This window comes from Phyllobates terribilis, unplaced genomic scaffold (genome assembly GCF_046119375.1).
Source record: "Phyllobates terribilis strain yellow unplaced genomic scaffold, ASM4611937v1 Scaffold_4__5_contigs__length_816908805, whole genome shotgun sequence".
NCBI classification, from domain to species: domain Eukaryota; kingdom Metazoa; phylum Chordata; class Amphibia; order Anura; family Dendrobatidae; genus Phyllobates; species Phyllobates terribilis.
In genome coordinates, this window is record NW_027362764.1 from 402,564,936 (window position 1) to 402,581,497 (window position 16,562).

At 40.6% G+C, this 16,562-nt stretch overlaps 1 protein-coding gene across 2 annotated transcripts in view; it reads left to right on the top strand.

The window, feature by feature from the left end:
* LOC141265440 (NFX1-type zinc finger-containing protein 1-like) overlaps positions 1 to 12,539 on the top strand; it is a 200,661-nt gene extending 188,122 nt beyond the window's left edge. For both annotated transcript variants that reach the window (XM_073678549.1, XM_073678550.1), the window contains exons 20-21: positions 7,411 to 7,506; positions 9,407 to 12,539. In XM_073678549.1, coding sequence (XP_073534650.1) covers positions 7,411 to 7,506; positions 9,407 to 11,677 — 2,367 coding nt within the window. In that variant the 3' untranslated portion in view covers positions 11,678 to 12,539. The remainder of the gene's footprint in view (positions 1 to 7,410; positions 7,507 to 9,406) is intronic.
* The last annotated feature ends 4,023 nt before the right edge of the window (positions 12,540 to 16,562 follow it).

Below are 16,562 nucleotides of genomic sequence, written 5' to 3' on the forward strand. Positions count from 1 at the left end.
CTTAGCACCCGGAAAAACTGAAGGCCCAGCCGCGCAAATTTGTTTCCTGGGGATTGTCATTGACTCTGAGAAGTGGGAACTCCGGTTACCAGAGGAAAAAGTGGTGGCGCTAAGGGCTGAAGTGGCAAGGGCTAGGCGACTTAAAAAAATGACATTGAGGGAGACACAATCGTTATTAGTCAAGCTGAAATTTGCATGCAGGGTGATACCCATGGGACGCATCTTCTCCTGAAGGTTGGCAGGGGCAATGGCAGGAGTAAGGGTCCCACATCACTACATCAGATTGTCAAAAGAACATAAAGAGGACTTGACGGTGCCGGCTACATTCCTCGAAGGGTATAATGGGCGTTCATTGATAATGGAGGAGGTGACGGACATTGTCGATTTAGAACTGTTCACGGACGTGACAGGTAGCACGGAGTCTGGCGCCTATTTCAGGGGCCAATGGTGTGCAGGGGAGTAGCCAGACAATTGGAAGGAGACAGGGCTAGTAAAAAACATAGCATTCCTCAAAATTTTCCCAATCATGGTAATGGTAACACTGTGGGGCCAGCAGCTGCGCAACAAACGGATTTGTTTTCGCTGCGATAACATGGGGGTATTAATGGCAGTTAATAATTTGTCTGCATCTTCCCCACCAGTAATAAGGGTATTAAGGCAACTGGTATTGGAATGTTTATTGATAAATGCCTGTATAACGGCCTCACACATACCAGGCGAAAAAAAATGTGATCACTTACGCCCTTTCTCGTTTTCAGTGGGATCACTTTCGGTCTGTGGCCCCGACGGAAGCAGAGCAGAAGGGGCTTGAGTACCTGCAACACTTATGGAAATTGGCATTCATGCAGCCCAACCTCTATTTAAATCATCCATATACCTTAACACATGGAAGGCATATCAGACAGCCTGGGGGCTGAGGGAGGGTCGGAAAAAGGGTATAGGTAAAGCTTTGTCCAAGATGATCAGGTAGGCTTGCTGCTCCTATGGTTAAGCGAAGGAGCTCGGGAGGGGTGGTCAGTCACCAAGGTAAATCGGATAATCGCGGGTGTGGGATTTGGCTTTAGGACCAGTGGACTTAGAGACTCGACAAAGAATCCCCTAGTAAAACAGACGGTAAAGGGGTTTCGTCGGGGGCTGGTGCAAAGGGATGGTCGATGCCTGGTGTCTTTCAAACTCCTGGAACGTTTGGGAAAAGAACTGTTAGAAATTTGCAGCTCAAAGTATGAGATAACGCTCTTCCGTCTAGCTTTCTCCCGGGCCTTTTTTGGGGCTCTACGAGTTTGTAGCCCCATCTAAGAAGGAAGGTAGGGGGAGCCTAGCAAGGGACGTGTTGGCAACAAAGGAAGGAGTGGAATTTTGATTAAGGCAATCTAAAACAGACCAGCTGGGAAGAGGGAAGAAATTATGGTTGAGAGTGGTGCGGGGGTCAGAAATGTGCCCTTTAAAAACCTTCGAGCATTTCAAGAGGCTTGAGGGGAATTCAAGTGGTCCCCTATTATATCACGAGGATAGGACATTTCTATCAAGGTACCAATTCACCAGCATTTTTAGAAAATATCTGAGGAAGGTGGGATTGGATCTGCTCAGTTTTGCCCCTCACTCCTTCCCCTCCCGCTCAGCAGAGGAGCTGGGAAGAATGACTCCTGCAGCGAGCGGCACCAGAGCTGCGCTCAGTGAGTGACAGGACACCGCTCCTCTGCTCAGCAGAGGTCTGGGGCTCGCTTGCTGCAGGAGTCATTCTCCCCGGCTCCTCTGCTGAGCGGTCGCATGGATTACAGTGGGGGACACTCAGGACAGGTGAGTAAAAGGATTTTTTATTTTATTCTTATTTTTACAGGTGGACACTGCGAGAACAGACACTACTACCCTCATCATTGTCCCTGCTGATGCTTATCGCAGCACTGGCAGGGAACCATGATGAGGGCGGTGTTCAGCACCCAGCGCTTGGGAACAGTGCGAACTGTACACTGATTTCCAAGCACCGGTATGTGTGATCCTGATTCGGCACACGGTTGCCACACACGGACACGGATATCTCCGGTACCGGAAATATACAGTCGTGTGAAACCGGCCTTCTCGTCAGCTGCCAGCCTCTGATTGGCTGGTGGCAACCGTTTTCCTGCACCGCAATAAATTTCAACTGAATGTGCGTCTGAGGACGCACATCCAGTGACATAGGCAGCACACAGAGCCAGATTCGAGCACCGCTTCTTGCCGGTTTGGGGAACGTGCTGCAATTTGAGCAATCGGTTGCCCCGAACTGGACAGACCCGGCTGAATCCCACCACTGGTTACGTCCTTTTCTTACAGCCTATAATATCATAGGCTGCAGCCAATAGAAAAGAACACACAATAATACATTCAGTTTATCATAAATAACAAGCAGTACTGGCATGCATTGCCAATATACTGCAGCCAGACAAGAGGGAGGACAGTGCAGGAAAACAGGGGGAAAGTCAGGTAAGAGATGGCCAATGTCTAATATACAAACCCCTCACCTGTGTCTCTTCTGTCTCATGTCTCTCTCTTATCTCATACCTCTCTCACTTCTTCCATCTTTTCTATCTCCCGCTCTTTTCTTTCTTTCCTTCTGTCTCCTTCTCCCTGGTTGTCTGTGGCTCCACCCCTCTGTTTTGTCCCACCCCTCCACAGTCTGTTGGCTGTGACACTGCTGGAGGGGAGGGATTGGCTGCTCGGCTCCTGGCTCCGCTGCTGACTGCAGGCTGGGGTGAATGGTCATATCCTATGTCTGGACTGCTCCTGAGCAGCCTGAATGCACTGCAGCACTGAGTGCTATCTCCCAGGGGCAGCACACCGATCCTGCTTCAGGAGTATAACTGTGCAGGAGGATTGTGCCGCCCCCTGAGAGACAGCTCGCAGCACAGATGCCGACATAAAAAATAAAATGCAACTTCAGTTCGCTGGGACCCAGTGAGCAGAAGCAGAATGAAGGGGGGCCCCTCTGCTCACTAAGCCCCTCTGCTCATGGGGCCCCATATGCCAGTAAGGGCAGTAATGCCCTGATGGTGGCCCTGATGAGGATTAGGTAGAAGATTTGAGGATAGAGGTAACAAGAGAATCCTTTCTCCAGCTCTGATGCATCTTTCTGCCAAGATGGCACTGAACAAAAAGAAAGGATGTGAGGAAAGAAGATAGGAGGAGTTACAGAGAGAGATAGGCATGATGGGAGTTTACAGCTGCAATACATGAGAAAATATAATAACAATGGCCAGTAGAAGGCAGCAAAGGACAACAAATACGGTGCAACCATCACTTCAATATATAATTAATGAATCAAGACATATTACATCAGGTGTATGTTCCTGTAATGGCTGTGAGCTTTTGCAGAGAATTGGCTGGACAGCACAACCTGATTTGGAGGACTTCTACCACCTCTGGTGCCCCTAACGCTAAGACTTGCAGATCGAACAATACAGCCTGGCTCCATCTCTTGCAGCCCCTAGTCATCCAAGAATAAAGTCTGACTGTTTATCAAATTCTGTATAACAAGTGTTATGGCTGCAGAGAAGGTAGACTGAGCAGAACACTAACTCCAGCTGATGATGTCACTGTCAGAGGCTACATCATCCTGCTGTGATTGGGAAGAGTGGTATAACAGATATTCCACTACGCCTTCAGCTTCCTCCCTACTAATATATTTGCCAGAGGCAATGGAGGCCAATTGTGAACTGCTTTTGGTAGTACTACTGACGTGACAATTGCATCCAGCAGTGCCAGTCATGTTAATGCTACTAGAAGTACCCACTTTTTTTTCGTGCTATGTTTTTTTGGTATTACACTTCTATGGTCGTTGCCCATGTCACGTTTTGGTTTTACGTTTTTGACACAAGTATAATGTTTAATTCATATCAAAAACTTTGTTACCACACGTCGCTCAGAGATAGTGGAGACAGAATTGGCTCTTTTTAGCACAACAGTATAGACTCCTACTGCTCCATGCATATATGTCCCCTGATGACTCCTGGAAGAAATGCGTTGGGACACACAGTAAGCATAAAGGGAGAGTTCAAGGCCAATTGTTACAGTAACTAGCTGTGGACTGCCCTTGTAGGGGCAGGAGCAAAGGGGTTTCAGGTCAGTGCAGACCATACAGGGAATTTATAAGGGCAGAACCAGTTGCATTATCTAGGATATCTGCAGGATACCCCCTGAAGCACCGCTGTTGCCACACCACTACCACTCCATCATCAATGGGTGAGGACGTTCCATGATTATATTAACTCTTTCCATATGCTGTGAATTCACCATTGTGATTTACCCAAACATGATTGTCTGAGTTACTGAGTGCATTAAGAACAGACACCACATGAACACTCAATTTTTGGTACTCAGATTTGTGAATAATTATCATTTCTGTCCCAATTTTGATAGGCGCCCTTTGGGTACCACACTATCTACTTTATGTCCACTTGAACTGAACAATTCGATCTTTTTGGGATGTATGACCAATTGACCGTCTGATCCTATACTCCACCACTATAGTGATCACGCTTGGTTGTTCACCCATCCAGTATTGAAGAATAGTGCAATATCAAACTCCACGTTTGCTCTGAATTGGAGACAGTTGTATACTATCTTACATATGTACTATCTTACATATGTACTTTTAAGTAATAAGTATTTGTATGAATTTTATGATTATCTAGATTAAAAGTTATAGTTTAATAGTGTATATACCCCTGCTGCACCTACCACACTTAGCCAACCCAGGTAATATATGAAATTAACTATAAATGTTAGGAAAGGTTCACACGTTGATTAAAAAGGATAATTCAACAATAGGGTGGGGTGTGTCTCTGATTTGACAATTTAAACCTGTGGTAAAACAGACTGTACAGTTAAATGTCTCGATTTCCTTTTATAATTTGTTTGCAAATTTTGGGTAATAGCAAATTAATATTCCCTGTCCACAAAGGACCACATAAAAACAAATGACAGGAAGTAGGAACACTGCCTAAAAGCACTGCAACAAACCACAGTATAGTTGTGTGGTGTGTTCTGTTGCCAAACTGGAATATTTAAATAGGTATGCAAAAAAAAAGCGTGTGTCTCTGTAAACGTTTTTTCATTTTTTTTTGGGGGTGGGGGCTGGTTGATTTTTTTTCTTCAAATTGTCCCCCTTAACAAAAATAGCTTGACACTGAAAAACTAAATTGCTACTTAGTGACACGCACAGAAAGTAATTTGCGACAACAGCTAGTATTATTATTATGGCGCCTACGATTATTAAATTCAACTGACCAGATAGATGCAAAACCTTAAACTTTTTTATCATTTTTTTATTTTAAGTATCACCTCTTTCAATAAAAATGCAACATAAATTACATAACCCAAAATGATATGTTGCCAAGTAGCTAAATGTAGGTTTACGACTACAGCATGCAGTATGGTCTCGAGGTGCACGTTGTATGTTTATAAATTACCAGGGATATAAAACTCAAACACACAGAGGGACAAAATGAAATACTTGGACAAAGTTGTGGGCCAACCATCATACAGTATAATGGGCTCCACAAAGTCCTCCATACAGAATAATGGGCCCCCCATAGTCCTCCATACAGTATAATGGCCCCACATAGTCCTCCATACAGAATAATGGGCCCCACATAGTCCTCCATACAGAATAATGGGCACCACATAGTCCTCCATAGAGAATAATAGCACCACATAGTGCTCCATAAGAATAATGGCCTCACATAGTCCTCCATACTGAATAATAGCCCCATATAGTGCTCCATGCAGAATAATAGCCACACATAGTCCTCCATACAAAATAATGGGCCCCACATAGTCCTCCATACAGAATAATGGGCCCCCCATAGTCCTCCATATAGAATAATGTGCCCCACATAGTCCTCCATACAGAATAATGGCATCACATAGTCCTCCATACAGTATTATTGGTCCCACATAGCCCTCCATACAGAATAATGGCCCCACATACTCCTCCATACAGAATAATGGCCCCACATAGGGGTGGTGGTTCTGGTGTCGCGGGCCTCCATACAAAATGGACCTCATATATGGCTCCATACTGAATAATAAGCCTCATATAATACTCCATACAGAATAATGGACTCCATATATTGCTCCATACAGAATAATGGGCCCCAAATAATGCTCCATTCAAAACAATGGGCCCCATAAAATGTTCCATACAGAATAACGGGCCTTATATAATGCTTCATACAGAATATTGGACCCCGTATAATGCTTCATACTGAATAATGGACCTCATATAATGCTCCATACAGAATAATGGGTCTCGTATAATAATCCATACAGAAAATGGGTCCCATATAAAGCTCCACACACAATGGGCCCTATATAATGCGCTATACAGAATGGGCCCCATATAATGCTCCATACAGAATGGGCCTTATATATTACTCCATACAGTATGGGCCCCATATAATGCTCCATACAGAATGGGCCCATATCTATGGGCTCCATATAATGCTCTATACAGAATGGGCCCCATATATAGCTCCATACAGTATGGGCCCCATATATAGCTCCATACAGTATGGGCCCCATATATAGCTCCATACAGTGTGGGCCTTATATATTACTCCATACAGTATGGGCCCCATATAATGCTCCATACAGAATGGACCCATATCTATGGGCTCCATATAATGCTCTATACAGAATGGTCCCCATATATAGCTCCATACAGTATAGGCCCCATAAAATGCTTCATACAGAATGGGCCCCAAATATTGCTCCATGCAGTATGGGCCCCATATAATGCTCCATACATAAAAAAAAATCAAATACCTCTCCTTGCTGGCCACCCGCACATCATGTCTCTTCATCACCTTCTGGCTCTGTGCACTGTGACTGCTCAGTGCAGAGGGCGCTCTGTAGTTACGTCATCTGCCTGGAGACGTCACAAAGTCACAAGACACGGAAGACACCAGAGCTGCGGAGGAACATGGAGAGGTAAGTAATAGTATTGCTAGTGCCAGGGCCCTGAGCAAGCGGGGTGGGGCCCACTCATGGGCACTGGCACCAGTTTCCTCCGACTCACTGGCCCCATAGCGTGCCGGTGTCCCCGACAACGAGTGGGGCCCCCCGCTTGCTCAGGGCCCCGGCACATGCCCGGATGCTTCGGGTGGTGACGCCAGCCCTGCTATTACATGACTGTGTGTTTGATTTTATATACTTATTTACAATAGGTTTCACAAACACACCTTGTTAAGATCCTGGGAAGGGAGATTTCAATTTGAGTATTTGACATTTGAAAAAAGGAAAAAAAATTCAAAATTGCAGATGGTCTATTAGAACTATTGCATTAGCTTTGTGATGGAGTGTAGCTACCTGTGAACTTCATTATTTAATAGTGAAAGTACTCTTAGTGACACTGTTATGCCTTCTCATTTTCAGCATCGCATGAGACCAGAAATTGCTCAGCTGCTAACGCCTCACATTTATGACAAGCTGGAGAACCATGCTTCAGTGCTAACCTATGAAAACATAAAGGTAAAATATTGTAATAGAAGTGGTAGAGCATTAGGTATATAGAAAACTCATAATTATTTTAGAAATCTCATAAGTTAGACATACTTTATGCTTAAGGGGGTTTTCCACTTTATTTTTTTTTACACATTAGATTGACTTGTGTCTAAAGTGTATAGCTAACTTTAGAATTTTTTGGGCAATTTTACTTTTAAACTATCTTATATATTTTTATAAATATACCCAGTACTTCCTTGTGAAAGCCAGTTAATCCATTATACTGTATAGAAGTCATTTTTGATGTTTTTACCGAAACTACAAGGCCAGGATTACATGAGCGTATAAATTGGATGAATGCTATCCGACTTTTTATTGGATAGCAATCAGTCCAATGTTATTCAATTGGGCAGTGCTGAAGATAAATTTGTTTCACTGTCAGAATCTGTCTGTGAATAAAATCACAGCATGCTGTGATTTCTCTCTGAAATTGGAAGACACTCACCCATTCAAGTCTATGGGTGCGTGGAAAACATCAGGCTGCACTCGAATGACTAACACATTGGAGAAGATGGAGAAATTTTGTTCTCCATCTTCTCCTCACAGTGTGCTCTGATTCTTGCATCCAAGAGAATTGGATCACACTATGCTTAAACTCTGACCAAACTCGGGTCAGAGTTTGATTGGAGTGTCATTAGAATAATCGACTCGATTCTCTCGGATGAGAGAATCTATGGTCATGTGACCCTGCCCTAATACTGAGATTGATACTAATAAACTATTCTTTATATAAAGCGTTAGGATGGTATGGGTTTGCATTTATCTCCACAGATACAGTCTTCTTCCAATGATAATGTCACTTTGTTATGTTAAAAATTACAGTTTGTAATACAGCGTTGTATGACCTGTAAATTCTTAGTCAAAAGTTTTGAGACTGACACAGATTTTGGTTTACACTTGTGAGTGAACCCATTCCTTTGGGTGAAATGCAACCCCACCCCTTTATGGTCCCATTATGCTTTATTGTTGGCATGACACAGGACTTATAGTAACACTCATCTTTTCTTCTCAAATCATTCTTCCAGATGGACCAACCAATCTGAAGGGGGCTTCATCAGAGAAAACAGCTTTACCTCAGTACTCTGCGTCTAGTTCCTGATCTTCTCGTTAAGTTATTTTGTCTAATGAAACCCTCTTCAGACTATTTGGGATGTCTGGAACAATGACTGTCCTTAGAAGAAAAGGGCTACCATGAGTTCTGTGTCATGCCAACAGTAAAACATCCCGAGAACATTCATGTTGGAGTTGCTTTTAATCCAAGGGAGTGGGATCACTCACAATTTTGCCCAAAAAACACTGCGATGAATAAAGAATGGTATCTAAACATCCTCCAAGAGTAACTTCTGTCAACGATCATTAGCAATTTGGTGAAAAACAATGCTTTTTCCAGCATGATGGAGCACTATGTCACAAGGCAAAAGTGATAACTATGTGGCTTAGTGAACAAAACGCTGACATTTTGGGGCCTTAGCTAGGAAACTCTGAAACTCTTCAGAACTTCTTCTCAATCTTCAAAAATTGGTGGACAAACAAAAACTCAGAAATAGTGATAAACTTCAAGAACTGATTAGGCATTAATGGGTTAACATTAGTCGGGATTTTGGCTCAAAAGCTGATATGCAGCATGCCAGGGTGAATTGTAGAAGAGTTAAAAAATAAACGTCAAGACGGGAAATATTGCGTCTTTTTGTCAGTAAAAGTTTAAAAACTTAAGAAGTGCTTATAACCAGTAACCAAAGAAACATCTGCAGATCTAAAAATATTGATACGAATTTTGGTTTTCACAAAGTTTGCTGCTTCAGTCTTAAAACGTTTGGCCACAACTGTATGTTATTATAATCTACTCCTCTCTGATTTTATCTACTAGGGTGTTTGTCACAGTCTCTTCTTCGTGCACCACAACCACCTTGAGGAACATATTAAGGAAGGCAAGAGTCATCAGAATGTCCATGAAGCTGCTTTTGTGAAGTCACTTTGCCTCTATTTCATACAACAAGGCTACTCTCCATCTCAGATAACAATACTCACTACTTATTCTGGGCAGCTTCATTGTTTGCAGAAAATGATGCCCAAAGCTCAGTTTCAGGGTGTCAGGGTATGTGTGGTTGATAAATACCAAGGAGAGGAAAATGAAATTATCATCCTCTCACTGGTAAGAAGTAACTTGGCTGGTAATGTTGGTTTTCTTAAAATTCCAAACCGGGTATGTGTTGCTTTATCAAGAGCCAAGAAAGGATTATTTTGTATAGGGAATATGGAATTATTATCCAAAGTCCCCCTTTGGAGTGCAATTAATGATGTATTAGATGAAAATGATCTTATTGGTAAAGCGTTAAAGCTCCAATGTGTCAACCATCCTGATACAGCAACTTATGTGTCTAAATCATCAGACTTTGCTGATGTTCCTGAGGGTGGATGCAAGATTCCTTGTCAATTTAGATTAAACTGTGGCCATGTTTGTCCTCTTTTGTGTCACCCTTATGATCAGCAGCATGAAAATGTTGTATGCAGAAAGCCTTGTACAAAAAGTGTCTGTGAAAATGGACACAAGTGCAGAAAGTTGTGCGGTGACCCTTGTGGTAAATGTGAAGAGATTGTGCCAAAAGAAATTCCTTTATGTGGACACATTCAGGATGTTCCATGTTCAATGGATCCACAACAATTCTGTTGCAAAGGGCCATGCATTAAGATATTACAGTGTGGTCACAAGTGTGTCCGATTATGTGGTCACGTCTGTACCAAAAAATGTCCTGAAAAGGTAACAGTTACACTGGAATGTGGTCACACTGTTAAAGCATTGTGTTTTATGAAGACAGAAGTTGAGTTGGCTGGCACCACATTAAAATGTCATGTGAAATGTGAAGAAAAATTAAATTGTGGACACAACTGCCCTGGAAATTGCAACAGCTGCGATACACGAGGCTTTCACTTAACATGTGGAAATGCTTGTGGCATTCCACTTTACTGTTCACATAAGTGTGCAGAAAAGTGTAACACTAGATGCTTTTGTAACCGTTCTTGTGAAAATTCATGTTTTCATGGAAAATGCCTTCAGAAATGCAGTGAACCATGTGCTCCTTGCACAAAGCCTTGTGGGTGGAGGTGCAAGCATAAAAGGTGTACAAAATTGTGTTGGGAGCCTTGTGACAGAGAGGCATGTGATGAACCTTGCAGGAAAAATCTTAAATGTGGTCACCCATGCATTGGATTTTGCGGAGAGCCATGCCCCAAGAAATGCAGAGTTTGTGATGCTGATGAAGTTCAAGAATTGGTCTTCCAAAATGAAGCAAAATCTGATGCCCGCTTTGTTCAACTCATGGACTGCCCTCATTTTTTTGAAGTGATAAAGTTTTCGGAATGGATGGTTAGAAAAGAGGAAGACCAAATTATTAAACTGAAGTCTTGTCCGAAATGTCTGAAACCCATCAGAAAAAGTTTACGATATGGCAATTTGATCAAGCAAACACTGTCTGATTTAGAGAAGGTTAAAGAAAGGATCAGTTACAAATGGATTAATAATTTGGAAATGTTTCTCAGTGAAAATGAGACTGAATTGTGTAACTTTCCACAACTAGATAAGACAGTGCAACAGTTGCAAGAAGGCAACTTAACTCTACGTTCACTGATGTTAGTAGCTGAGAAAGTAACATTCTGGCAAAAACTAGGAGCAATACAAAATAGGGTAAAAAAGAGCCCTAAGATTCTGATCAGAATACTTAATGATATTCCTATTCTTTCTCAAGCTATTGTTAACGCTACAAGCAAGTATGACATTTTAGAGAAATACTATGAACTATTCCGAATGGCCCTAGTAGTAGAGGCTACATTCATTGAGCAGAATATGCCAGAGATATCTATTCAAAAAATAAAATTACTGATCAATGAGATGTATTCAGAAGAACGCACCGTGCAGTTGGATGAATTACATGCCCACCTGCAAAAGTTTCCAGTACATATGGATCTCATCAATGTAGTAAAGGAAAAAACAGTCATATATGACACAGAGCTGCTGAGGCAACAATTATGGCACAGGTGTGATGCAGGACATATCTATACTACCAACGTAGATGAAAACAAGAGTCCCTGCTGTCCACAGTGTAGTTTCAGTGATGAAGATGGAGAGGAAGATGAAAAATAGCTGTTCTTTCAAACAAAAGTCATGCAAAAATACATATAATTAAAGAGTTCAGTTTGTATAATTTCTAAAGAAAATACAATCTAAAAATATAAATATCAATATATAAACAAAGAATAATTTAAGTTTATGGGGAGTGAACACAATCATATTTCAGATATCTCCTGTTTCTATCTTCTAAGTACTTTTGCAGTTTACTGCTTATTAAAATTTGCAGCCGCTCTTGAGATATATATTTTTCTATTTTACAGCTCATTGCCTAGGAGACCGACCACTGCTGCTGTCTAGCTTTTTTAAGCACTGTGCTGAAGCTGGTTGGGATTAGAATTTAACAGTGCTCTCCAGGGATCCGGGTCAGTTTCAAAACAGTGCTTAAAAGCTCAATAGAAAAAAGCATGTAAACACTGCGCATGTTCTGTGTTGAGAAATTGTTAATATCTCAAGAACTGCTGAAAATTTTATTTAGTAAATTGAAAAATTGCTTGTATTCACAAGCACTATCTGAAAATACACATTAATAAGGATAACCCTTTAATAGTGTGTACATACAAATTTCAGCATGTTAGGTTTAGTAGTTTGATTAATACAATACTGTAATTTTAGTAGATATGTGATGTGATCATTTAGAGATCTGATGTCATGAGAAGATGAATAACAAAAATTATATTCATGAATATTATTAATATATCCTTTATTAGCGTTAATGTTTTTCAAAATATGTATATTTAAAATAAAAGTTAAGCACATTTACTTTCAAAATCAAAGTAGATGTTTTTTAGGAGAATTTTAATTCAGTTAGTTAGTTCAGGCAAACATCAGACTTTACAACCAGTAAAATTGCTGTCTTTATGATTCATTTTCTTAAGTACAAGTGTAATAAGCATAACTTTATAATTTGAATTTAAAATAAAATTTGACTGAAAAAAGTAACTTTGCAATGTTAATGTGTATCTATCATAATTTCAGGTGACTTCAGAATAAGCTGTCATTTGTGTATATATAACAGGAATAACATTATTTCTGACTATTTTAAGACTTGTATTCTGCATTTTCCCCAATTTTTCCGTTTTCAGGGTCTATCTCTAATTTTCAGTTCTTTCTGACCTAGTGGGTGGAGGCCAGCTGCTGTGATGTGTCCCATACACATTACACAGAAATAGAGGGCTTCCGGCTTTTTCTTTAGTAGCACACAGACAAAAGCAACATCTATTTGGAGGATGCTATACAGCAGTACTGAGCAGTGTAGCTGTGAACCTAGCAGTGAGGATGAGGTAAGTTACTTGCTAGAAATTTTTCAGCAGGGATTTCGCTGCCTGTGTCAGTGCCTCTCCTCACTCCTCCTCCCACTTCCATCTCCATGGACTTTTGTAGGAGTTGATCTTTTTCAGAGTGGATGGTGAGTTTCAATTGAAGTGGTCTGGAAGCAGTAGAGGAAGAAACTGCTCATAAGTTGAGAAAGAAGCAGATTACTCTGATATGATATATGACAAGTTTCTTATATTCTCTTGTACTGATAATTTATGCAGATTTGATGAAAAATATGCTTTTTTGGGAATCAAAACCACATTGAAAACTGTACAAAATCCTCTGTGTGTGGAACTAGCCAAAAGGGTTAAGCATCATGAACAGGATAGATTTTATAATTATAAAGGGCTTGTCTTGTTTATAAAACCTATTTTCAGATATACACATTAGGAATTTTGAGTTTATGACATACACACCCAGCCCATGGATTTGAATGCTTCATATCTTTTAATGATAACCTAACACGTTCTGCCAGGTTTTCTTAAGGTGTATTTACACTGGCTGGTAATCCGTCAGATTGTAACATTAACGACCCATCCTTCATGAAACTTGTGTAATGTGAATGGGTTGAGTGACTTAACAATGTGTCCAATAACGCTAGGACATTGTGCATGAAATTGAACAACAATAATTTTTCTTCCTGTTTTTAACCACTTCGCTCTAGAGCCTATTTTTGCCTTCGTGACCGGGCCAATTTTTTCAATTCTGACCACTGTCACTTTATGAAGTAATTACTCTGGAATGCTTCAACGGATCCCCCTGATTCTGAGAATGTTTTTTCGTGACATATTGTACTTCATGATAGTGGTAAAATTTCTTCGATATCACTTGCGTTTATTTGTGAAAAAATTGGAAATTTGGCGAAAATTTTGCAATTTTCAAACTTTCAATTTTCATGCCCTTAAATCAGAGAGATATGTCACACAAATAGTTAATAAATAACATTTCCCACATGACTACTTTACATCAGCACAATTTGGAACCAAAATCTTTTTTGGTTAGGGAGCTTTAAGGGTTAAAAGTTGACCAGTGATTTCTCATTTTTCCAACAAAATTTACAAAAACATTTTTTTAGGGACCACATCATATTTGAAGTCATTTTGAGGGGTCTTTATGACAGAAAATACCCAAAAGTGACACCATTCTAAAAACTGCACCCCTCAAGGTACTCAAAACCACATTCAAGAACTTTATTAACCCTTCTGGTGCTTCACAGGAATTTTTGGAATGTGGAAGAAAAAAATTAACATTTAACTTTTTTCACAAAAATGTTACTTTAGACCCAATTTTTTTTATTTTCACAGGGGTAACAGGAAAAAATGGACCCCAAATTTTTTTGTGCAATTTCTCTTGAGCACGCTGATACACCATATGTGAGGGAAAACCACTGTTTGGGCGCACTGCAGGGTTCGGAAGGGAAGGAGCGCCATTAGACTTTTTGAATGTAAAATGTGTTTGAATAATTAGCAGACGCCATGTTGCGTTTGGAGAGCCCCTGATGTGCCTAAACAGTGGAAACATAGTAACATAGTTTTTAAGGTTGAAGGAAGACTAAGTCCATCTAGTCCAACCCATAGCCTAACTTGTTGATCCAGAGGAAGACAAAAAAAACCATGTGGCAAACACTAAGCTCCACATTGGGGAAAAAAATTCCTTCCCGACTCCATACGACAATCAGACTAGTTCCCTGGATCAACGCCCTATCAAGGAATCTAGTATTTATAACCTGTAATATTATACTTTTCAAGAAAGGCATCCACGCCCTTCTTAAATTTTAACAGTGAATCACTCATTACAACATCATGCGGCAGAGAGTTCCATAGTCTCACTGCTCTTACAGTAAAGAATCCCCGTCTGTGATTATGTTTAAACCTTCTTTCCTCCAGACATAGAAGATGCCCCCTTGTCCCCGTCTCAGGCCTCAGAGTAAAAAGATCAGTAGAAAGGTCTTTGTACTGTCCCCTCATATACTTGTACATAGTAATAAGATCACCCCTAAGCCTTCTTTTTTTCCACAGTAAATAACCCCAAGTGTAATAACCTGTCTTGGTATTGCAGACCCCCCAGTCCTCTAATAACCTTGGTCGCTCTTCTCTGCACCCGCTCTAGTTCAGTTATGTCTTTCTTATACACCGGAGACCAGAACTGTACACAGTATTCTAAGTGTGGTCGCACTAATGACTTGTATAGAGGTAAAATTATGCTCTCCTCATGAGCATCTATGCCTCTTTTAATGCATCCCATTATTTTATTTGCCTTTGCAGCAGCAGCCTGACACTGGCCACTAAACGTGAGCTTGTCGTCCACCAATACACCCAGGTCTTTTTCAGTTACAGTTTTGCCCAGTGTTTTACAATTAAGCATATAATTATACATTTCATTTCCTCTGCCCAAGTGCATTACCTTACATTTATCCCCATTAAAGCTCATTTGCCATTTATCAGCTCAAGCTTCTAGTTTACATAGATCCCCCTGTAATATAAAATTGTCCTCCTCTGTATTGATTACCCTGCAGAGTTTAGTGTCATCTGCAAATATTGAAATATTACTCTGTATGCCCCCTACAATGTCATTAATAAATATGTTAAAAAGAAGGGGGCCCAATACTGACCCCTATGGTACCCCACTGTTAACTGAGACCCAGTCTGAGTGTTTTCCATTAATAACCACCCTTTGTTTCCTATCACTGAGACAATTCTTAACCCACATACATATATTTTCCGCTATCCCCATTGTTTTCATTTTATGTATCAACCTTTTGTGTGTAACCGTATCAAAAGCTTTTGAAAAGTCCATATACACAACATCCACTGCATTTCCTTGGTCCAGTCCAGAACTTGCCTCCTCATAAAAACTGATCAGATTAGTTTGACAGGAACGGTCCCTCGTAAACCCATGTTGATATTGGGTCATGAGGTTATTCTTCTTCAGATACTCTAGTATAGCATCTCTTAGGAAACCCTCCAGGATTTTACCCACAGTAGAGGTTAAGCTTACCGGCCTATAATTTCCAAGTTCGGTTTTTGTCCCCTTTTTGAATATTGGCACCACATTTGCTATACGCCAGTCCTGTGGTACAGACCCTGTTATTATGGAATCTTTAAAGATTAAAAATACTGGTCTATCTATGACGTTACTTAATTCCTGCAGTACTCGCGGGTGTATCCCATCCAGTCCCGGGGATTTGTCAACTTTAGTGATTTTTAGACGCCGCCGTACTTCCTGCTGGGTTAAGCAAGTGACATTTACTGGAGAATTTTTGTTATCACTAATCATGTTTTCTGTCATGCGATTTTCTTGTGTAAATACGGTTGAAAAAAAATCATTTAGCATATTGGCTTTTTCCTTATCCTCATCCACCATTTCACCCAGACTATTTTTAAGGGGGCCAACACTATCATTTTTTAGTTTTTTACCATTTATGTAGTTAAAGAATATTTTGGGGTTATTTTTACTTTCTCTGGCAATGATTCTCTCTGCCTCAATCTTTGCTGCCTTGATTTGGTTTTTACATAATTTATTTAATTTTCTATATTTATTTAATGCCTCATCACTACCTACTTGCTTTAGTTCTCTAAATGCT